This window comes from Emys orbicularis, chromosome 12 (assembly GCF_028017835.1).
Source record: "Emys orbicularis isolate rEmyOrb1 chromosome 12, rEmyOrb1.hap1, whole genome shotgun sequence".
Classification (NCBI taxonomy): domain Eukaryota; kingdom Metazoa; phylum Chordata; order Testudines; family Emydidae; genus Emys; species Emys orbicularis.
The window spans coordinates 35,476,036-35,485,673 of NC_088694.1; the positions used below are offsets into that span (position 1 = coordinate 35,476,036).

Genomic DNA, 9,638 nt, shown 5'->3' on the forward strand with positions numbered 1-9,638 from the left:
ATTTGTGTGTGTGCATGCAGATGTGTATTTTTGCACTTGTGTCTGAGTTTTTGCAAATATCAGCCAGCATGAACAACAGAGACAGAGAAACAAGAAAACCAGGAATAGAACTTGTGTGACATGGGCCCCAATTCAACATATGGGGCAACCTCATTTTCCGTGAAGCTAGCTTACATTTACACCAAAATAATTGAACCCATCTCATTAAGTTTCAATGGACTGTCATTTTCCTTCTACTCGTAAAACAACAAAACCCAAGTGGTTATTGATATTTCAGGAGTCAATCAGACTGCTTAGATGAATAATGTTAGTATTGACAGGATTGGACGGGGGGATGGATAAAACAAAGATTTGTTTTCCTATATCCACATTCAATTTTTAAAAAAACAATCTGAAATTGGTGAAAAAGGCAAACATTTCTCAGGATTTTTTTTTCAATTTTGTCTTTATTGGTAAATATTTCCCACTTTTGAAAAATATCCACAATTCTATTGTTAGGCAAAAAGATTATTTTCCCCAAGAATCAGGCAAGCACTGACATTACTGAAGGGGGGTTATTCATTGTACCAGGAAGACTGACAAACAGCTTCAAAAATATGGTGCCACCATGGCCAGTTATATACATTCTCTTATCAATTCATTTGCATTTATCTGTATATACAGAGACAGACTAAGGGTATGTCCATACTACCCACCGGATTGGCGGGTAGCGATCGATCTATCGGGGATCGATATATCGCGTCTCGTCTAGACGCGATATATAGATCCCCGAACGCGCTCCCGTTGACTCTGGAACTCCACCAGGGCAAGTGGAGGTAGCAGAGTCGACGGGGGAGCCGCGGCCATCGATCCCGTGCCGTGAAGACGGGAGGTAAGTCGAAATAAGATACGTCGACTTCAGCTACGCTATTCCCGTAGCTAAAGTTGCGTATCTTACATCGACCCCCCCCCCCCAGTGTAGACCAGGCCATTGTTACAAATCAAGAGAGAACCCTGAACAAAGATAAAAATAAGAACAGTACGTACATATAGAGGTAATCCTAATTGCATCAAACATCTATGACTACTTTGCGGGGGAAGGAGGCGGGGGGTGGGGGAGCGGGGTTGGGGAATGATTACAGATATCCAGTGGGCTGTGAAGGGTGGGTTTATTCTATTCTAAGAACTAAGTTACTGGGTGGGCATTGACCATATAAGCTTATCAGTTGTTTACAATTGTCAGTGCCGTTTGTGCTACTGAAATATACCTGCTTGCTTGTCTGGGCCCAATCCTGCTAACCTCGCTGAACTGTCCCTTTCCATGGGCACAAGCTTTGTTCCTTCTTACCGATAAGCTGAACTAAGTTATCATGTATTGACAGAAACTATGTCCTTGCTTCTCATCAGTTTCCATCTTTTCTGCTGGCTGAATTTTAACTCCTTCCTGACAATTCCCTCCTTTTGACAAATCAAACTTTTAAGTGAGATAAAGTCAATACTTTAAATATTTTGATATACATGATCTGTTTTAGGGTTGCCCGAGGAAGGCGGGTGGGGGGAGGAATTGGGGAATTGGGGAAAGGGGGTAAAGGTAGGAAACATAGTAAGATTTTTAAGCATGTGTACAAAGTACCCACAGATGACAAGAGAGATTAGTAACACAAATATAGAAGCGACAGAAGCTGTTATTTGGACAATTGTCCACCAGGAGATGGGGCTGTAAGATGCATTACGAACAAGGTCTGTCAGTCGGGTGATGGTTTGATTGGAGAGCTGAACTTGAATGCAACCTTTGGTGACATGGTTATGAATGGTTTTAAACGCAGACGCAGAAGCCAGGACCACTTTGAGTAGTAGCTCCTTGGCTAGTTGAACTGGTGTATTGTTCAGGTATAGGTTGTTATACCACCGAGGAGCCATTGTCATTCCAGTGAACACACGGCCAGGGAGGTGCATATCACCTAGGGTAAATGAGTCAGTTATCTGCAGGCACATGGAAGCATTTGCCTGGCACTGTAATGGTCCGTACATGTAATAAGATGCAGTGGTGATGAAACACCACTGAATAGCGAATACTCGTACAGCAACTTCACCATCTGCAAGAGGAAGGACATCCACAACAACAGAAGAGGACGAGGTCAGAGGGCGAAGGGTAGAACAGGAGCACACGATGTAATTGTCTGTTTCTGTGCAACAGTCCGAGGTTGTCATCAGTGTAGCATTGTCAGGGGATGGTGTCAGATATCCAGATAGCCCTATTTTGTACACCATATTATTAGCCACGTATTTAATAGACTTGAAACGGAAAGAAGAAGGAAACACATGAGTAGGAATGACAGAAGGATACACAAGAAGGAAATTGAAGGAGGAGGGTGAGTTTGGAGGAAGTAGAGAGGCTACTATTAGTTGTGTAGCAATTCCTGCAATTTGGGCAAGGGTGGAGGAGGAAAGGGTATGAGACGGGGGAAAACCCAGGCATACATAGAATCATAGAATATCAGGGTTGGAAGGGACCTCAGGAGGTCATCTAGTCCAACCCTCTGCTCAAAGCAAGACCAATTCCCAACTAAATCATCCCAGCCAGGGCTTTGTCAAGCCTGACCTTAAAAACCTCTAAGGAAGGAGATTCCACCACCTCCCTAGGTAACCCATTCCAATGCTTCACCACCCTCCTAGTGAAAAAGTTTTTCCTAATATCCAACTTAAACCTCCCCCACTGCAACTTGAGACCATTACTCCTTTTTCTGTCATCAGGTACCACTGAGAACAGTCTAGATCCATCCTCTTTGGAACCCCCTTTCAGGTAGTTGAAAGCAGCTATCAAATCCCCCCTCATTCTTCTCTTCTGCAGACTAAACAATCCCAGTTCCCTCAGCTTCTCCTCATAAGTCATGTGATCCAGCCCCCTAATCATTTTTGTTGCCCTCCACTGGACTCTTTCCAATTTTTCCACATCCTTCTTGTAGTGTTGGGCCCAAAACTGGACCCAGTACTCCAGATGAGGCCTCACCAATGTCCAATAGAGGGGAATGATTACGTCCCTCGATCTGCTGGCAATGCCCCTACTTATACAGCCCAAAATGCCGTTAGCCTTCTTGGCAACAAGGGCACACTGTTGACTCATATCCAGCTTCTCGTCCACTGTAACCCCTAGGTCCTTTTCTGCAGAACTGCTTCCTAGCCATTCGGTCCCTAGTCTGTAACAGTGCATGGGATTCTTCCGTCCTAAGTGCAGGACTCTGCACTTGTCCTTGTGAAACTGATCAGATTTATTTTGGCCCAATCCTCTAATTTGTCTAGGTCCCTCTGTATCCTACCCCTACCCTCTAGCTTATCTACCACTCCTCCCAGTTTAGTATCATCTGCAAACTTGCTGAGAGTGCAGTCCACGCCATCCTCCAGATCATTAATGAATATATTGAACAAAACCAGCCCCAGGACCGACCCCTGGGGCACTCCACTTGAAACCGGCTGCCAACTAGACATGGAGCCGTTGATCACTAAGATCAACGTATATATTTTTTGCAATGTTAAACAGATCACGAGCCAGCATATCACAAGCACAACCTTTAGCTTGTGACTTGGCCAGGTTGACTGCATCTGAGGTTTTCTCAATGATTTTGTAAAAATCCTCTATGGCTACATCAATTGCAGTTAGAGCATAAGATAACCTGGTGTTGGTATGTCCTGGGCTTGGGTGGTTTGGCCTTTGACCCAACATTTTGTGATCTTGCATTCTGAAATTGGGGGTCCTATATGTGTGTGCCCACATCCCCTGAAGCTAAATACCCAGTTACAGTCCAGATCCAGTGAAATACAGAGAGGGAGTCGAAGACTGCTCCCAGGCTGTGGTAGTCGGATTGAGACCTAGGAGCCTGGATGTTTTTGGAGGTGAGCTGTAAACACGATAGGACCCAGGTGGGGGCAAGGCAAGTGTTTGGTTTCTTTACCCATTCACCGCTGCCTCCTGTAGGGAGTTGCACATACTGGCCAGCTTTGAAACAGGTATCTTGTGTAACATGTACCAGGAGGCTGCATCAGGTATGTTTGCCAGGAGGATTAATGTGGGGAGTCACATTTGTTACCTAAAAGGATACAATATAAACAAAATGAATTTTTATATATACATTTTAATTCTGGTTTTATGAACCCATGTTGGAATTTCTTGCACTTTCACAGAGGTATTTGTATGGGCCAATACCATGACCTGATTTCCCTCCTTTACGTCCACCCAAGAGGGGGTCTCTGGAGGGTCCTGGGCTTACGAGGGTGCACTTCTACAAGGAACCAGTATGCCTTGCTGGTATAGAGTAAATAATATTACCTACCGCGTCCATCGCCTCAGATTTGAGGGGGTATTGCTTTGTAGGTAGAGGACATTGACTGGTAACCTGGATGGGTGGGCAAAGATGAGCAGGCATTGAACTGCAAGACAGCTTATCTTCTGCCCAAACAGAGGAGAACCTGGAACATAAGTCTTGAAAAGGGTTAGATGTATCCCAAGTAAGAGCCACAGATTTGCCAGTGCAACAGAAGAGAGAAATGTATCATTGCGGAGGGGGATGGTATGAGTATGCATAAGTTTATCAGTAACTTGTCTCTGAGCGAGGTTAAGAGTTGCTGCAGGGTCGCAGAGGACGTCCATGCCCAGAATAGTCCCCTCTGCATTTGGAGCTACATTAAAAAAAAAAAAAAGACTGAGTCCAGAAGAATAGATTAGATTTTACAAGAACAGGATCACTTTTATAAGCTGTGAGTTGTGCACCTCCTACCCCTGAAATAGTCATATACTGTTTAGTAGTGGGGAGGGGGAGATCAGTAATGGAAACAGATGCTTCCATGTCTGTGAGAACTGTGCATGGCTGGCCCCTTATCCATGCTTGTAAGTGTGGCCTTGAGGGATTTATATCTGTATTAACAGTACTGACAGGCAAGGGGGGGCAGCTGGATCCTAGCGGGTCATGGAATTTAAAAGCCTGGCCATTTCCTCTTTACTCAGGTGTGAGTAAGGGTTGGCAGTCGGTTGAGACACCGGGTGGGGCTGTTGTTGGTTACCGAGGATTATTCGGCTTGCGCATCTGGCTACCCAATGTCTGGTCTCTCCGTACACAAAACCCTGGGAGGTGGGGGGTTGGCAGTGGGGGCAGGACTAGGACCAGGTCGAAAAGGCAGAGAAATACTGCAGGCATTCAACTGTCCATGATTCTGTCCCTGACTAGGCTTTTGGGTTTTTGCATTTGCAGTTCTTTTGGGTATGCCTGAGACACCCACAATTATAGTAGGCTACAAGGTGTTTCCAATTAATTTCATTTTGGTCTTTATCAATTTTGCTGCTTGAGTCAGGGTCAGTAAAATTACCCTTCTGTTTTATGCTAGCAACAATACGATGTGCAGAGAAGTTGGGTTTTTTAGTTTTGCTTTTAGAGCCTTGTTTTCTGCTTCAAGCTGACTTAGCTTGTGGTTGAAATCTGCCTTTTGATTCAGCTCTGATGTAAGAGCCTTTTGGAATGTTTCCAACTCTTGTAATTTCCTTTCATATTCGCAATACATTATTACGATCCCTTTCCCTAATCTTTCTTTTGTCTGACCAGACCACCACAACTCGCTATCCATCGTACTCATACCCTCATTCCAGCCATCTTTTGCCATTATCTTTTGAACCTTCTCATGTTTCCCTTTCATAAAATCAATGAGTCTCCCTCCCGTGGAGGGCATCCCTGATGTTCTCCGGGGCCAGTCAATGAGACTCCCTCCTGTAGAGGGTATCATTGGTGCACCCTGGGGAACGCCAACGAGTGCCCCACCCCCATAGAGGGTATCAATGATGTATTTTGGGGCAATTCATAAGACATTGTATCCCAGCTTCATGAAACCCCCTTAAATGATGGTTCAGGGGAGACTGACTGAGCACACCCTTGTATTCAGTTTACTGCAGCACACGCTCTGGTGCTCAGTACCTGGCAGTGCAGCCTTCGTCTCCAGCGATCCCGGCACCCCAACAATCACTGCAGCACACACCCTGGTGCTCAGTACCTGGCAGTGCAGCCTTCACCTCCAGCGATCCCGGCACCCCAACAACCTTGGCCACAAACACAGTCTCATTCAGTCCTCTTGCCTGTGCGTCCTGTATGTGGTTTGTATTAAAAAAGGGGTGTGGAGGGGTGCCTCGGGGAGTCCCAAACCAAGGTGTGCGCTAGAGGTGGTAAGTAAAAAGGTACTGACCTCTATCCCTGGTTGTGAGAAACACTCCGAGGATTCCCGATCACACCCTGCTCGCTGCGCCAAAACTGTTAGGCAAAAAGATTCTTTTCCCCAAGAATCAGGCAGGCACAGACAATACTGAAGGGGGTTTATTCACGGTACCGGGAAGACTGACAAGCAGCTTCAAAAATATGGTGTCACCGTGGCCAGTTATATACATTCTCTTGTCAATTCTTTTGCATTTATCTGTACATACAGAGACAGACATTGTTACAAGTCAAGAGAGAACCCTGAACAAAGATAAAAATAAGAACAGTATGTACATATAGAAGTCATCTTAATTGCATCAAACATCTATGACTACCTTGCGGGGGAAGGAGGTTGGGAGTGGGGGGTTGGGCTGAATGTTTACAGATATCCTCTGGGCTGTGAAGTGAGGGTTTATTCTATTCTAAGAACTAAGTTACTGGGCGGGCATTGAGCATATAAGCTTATCAATTGTTTACAATTGTCACTGTCGTTTGTGCTACTGAAATATTCCTGCTTGCTTGTCTGGGCCCGATCTTGCTAACCTCGCTGAACTGTCCCTTTCCATGGGCACAAGCTTTGTTCCTTCTTACCGATAAGCTGAACTAAGTTATCATGTATTGACAGAAACTATGTCCTTGCTTCTCAGCAGTTTCTGTCTTTTCTGCTGACTGAATTTTAACTCCTTCCTGACACTATAAACCAGTCAAAAAAGAGCAAAGGCTTGATACAAAATTTCTGTGAAAAACGTATATGCTATTTAAAAAATCTGGGTTTTTTTAAAATCTAATATTTGCCTTCATTGTTTTTTTTTTCCCTAGAGAATGTTGCTGCACTATTTGGATTTGCCTTTAATGTTCTTCCTCGTATCCCTTTGCTTTGTGATTCACAGCTTGTCTTGAACACTTAAATAACATTTTAATTTTTATGTATTGAACTCTTTCTTATTTTCAGCAGCAATTAATTAATTTGGGAAAAGACCGTTCTACTTTAAATTAATCAGGGGCCAGAATCTGCCTTTCTCCCTCTCATGGAGTTTGTTAAAGGTTTAAAATGTGAGAGAAAGCAACACTTTGTACTTTTTAAAAGGTTTTCACAATTCTCCAGTGGGCACCAAAAGTTTTAGCACAGAAAGAGGTGTTTTCCCACCAAACTTTTTCTCCTTTTTTTAAAAACAAACAAACAACCAAACAACCTTTTTTCAATGTTTTCCATTGAATTTTTGGTCAATAGCCCATTTTTCAATTCAATTAGAATACATTTCTGCTGGCTAAAGGACTGTGCAATGTGGTCTGACTGGGCGGCCAGGACACTCTTATGGCTAGAATAAGCCAAAGAAAAAATCAGGAAAACTGAGGCAAAAGTTGCTTCCATGCCACAACCAGCCAGGAAGGGGTGTGTCGGGGCAGCAACTTTGCCACGCTCCCGTACACACATTAGACAGAATATACGACTGTCACAATCAGAAGAGTGTGGGTATCTATGCAGGTTTCTATTATTGATGGCTGAGATGCCTGATTTCACCTCTGTGAGAGAAAGTTATGGGCCAACACTCTGAGTAAGTGACATGCCCTTGTCCTCTACCTTTGTTGTCTCTGCAGATCCAATGAACCCATCCAATGGTGACTGGAAATCACACCACAACACCTGGCTTCATTCTCTTGGGATACTCCAACCTCACGAACCTGCAGGGTTTGCTCTTCATGGTCTTCTTGGTCATCTACATGGTGATCCTGCTAGGGAATGGTGTCATTGTCTTGGTCACAGTGTTGGACTCTGCCCTGCACACCCCCATGTATTTCTTCCTCAGGAACTTGTCCTTTGTGGAGATCTGCTACACCTCAGTCACCCTGCCCAAGATGGTGGCCAATTGCCTGGCAGAGGATGGAAGTATCTCATTCACCGGCTGTGCTGCCCAGATGTATTTCTTACTTTTACTAGGTGGCACAGAGTGTTTCCTTCTGGCGGCCATGGCCTATGACCGTTACATGGCCATATGTAACCCCCTGCATTACACACTTATTGTCAACAGGGAGGTTTGTGCTAGGATGGTAGCCGGGTCCTGGCTTGTCAACATCCCGGTTCATTTTGGGCAGACATATTTGGTGTTTTCTTTGCCCTTCTGTGGGTCTCATGAAATTAACCATTTCTTCTGTGACATCCCCCCTCTGCTGGAGCTGTCCTGCATGGACACCTACAGGAATAAAACTGCTGTGTTTATGGCAGTTCTGCTATTCATAATCACCCCTTTTATCTTAATTGTTATCTCTTATATTAAAATCGCCAGCACGATTTTGAATATGCCTTCAGCCGAGGGCAAACACAAGGCCTTCTCTACCTGCTCCTCACACCTCGCTGTGGTGACACTATTCTATGGCTCTGGTATGATAGTGTATTTGAGACCCAAGTCAAGGAACTCAGAGGACACTGAAAAACTGCTCTCTCTGTTTTATACCATTGTGACTCCAATGTTCAACCCCTTCATACATAGTCTGAGGAACAAGGAAGTGAAAGCCGCCCTAAGGAAATTAGTAGGTAAAAAATGATTCCACAAAATACACCACATATTCCTCAAATAATGTTGTAGATTCCTCTAAAGACAATGCAGAACCCACAAGATATATTTCTGGTTCCTCAAGAGTAGTTCTAGATTTCTGAAGATCGATTTTAGACTCCTTGGAGAGTCCACCAGACATATTATTGATTATTATGCATTCCAGATTGCTCAAAACACATTCTAGACATCTTAGCAGCCTGAAACGATTCCTTCAGACATGTTCAGCAAGATACATTTCATATTCCTCAAGATATAGCTTAATATTCATGTTGAACTCCATTATGTATAGTTTAAGGAGTGGAGGAAAACATATTCTCTTGAGGGAAATGTCATATACAAAGCAATTCTTTCATGTAGGGTTCACATTTTTACACATCTGCTTTCTTGTAAATATAAAATGTGATGTAACTTTAATAAAGTGAACAAATGTAATGAAAGAATATATCCTGATAATATAAATTCTTTCTTTCCTTTATTTTCTGGACAGCTGCATTCAAATCTGAAATATTATCCATCCTCAAATGTAAGCCAAAATGAAATATATTTTAAAATGCCAATTTTTGCCTTATATATTAAAAATGTATATACTTGGACTGAGGTCAAGATGGAAATAGGAGACAGACTTGTTGAAAATCTCTGGGTAAGGATAAAAGGGATAAAAAACAAGGGTGATGTCATGGTAGGCGTCTACTACAGACCACCTAACGAGGAAGAAGAGGTGGATGAGGCTTTTTTTAAACAACTAACAAAATTATCCAAAGCACAAGACTGGGTGGTGATGGGGGACATCAGCTACTCAGACATCTGTTGGGAAAACAACACAGCAGGGCACAGATTATCCAAGTTCTTGGAATGTATTGGAGACAATTTTTTA

At 43.6% G+C, this 9,638-nt stretch overlaps 1 protein-coding gene across 1 annotated transcript; it reads left to right on the forward strand.

Moving 5' to 3' along the window:
* Nucleotides 1-7,826: 7,826 nt before the first annotated feature.
* On the forward strand, nt 7,827-9,020 carry LOC135886521 (olfactory receptor 10AG1-like). Its single transcript, XM_065414254.1, has 2 exons — nt 7,827-8,738; nt 9,015-9,020. Exons 1-2 carry the CDS (start codon nt 7,827-7,829, stop codon nt 9,018-9,020), a joined length of 918 nt encoding a protein of 305 aa, XP_065270326.1.
* The last annotated feature ends 618 nt before the right edge of the window (nt 9,021-9,638 follow it).

What these genes read in the sequence shown, in the direction of transcription:
- LOC135886521 (XM_065414254.1), top strand. Translation starts at nt 7,827, where the DNA reads ATGGTGACTGGAAATCACACCACAACACCTGGCTTCATTCTCTTGGGA.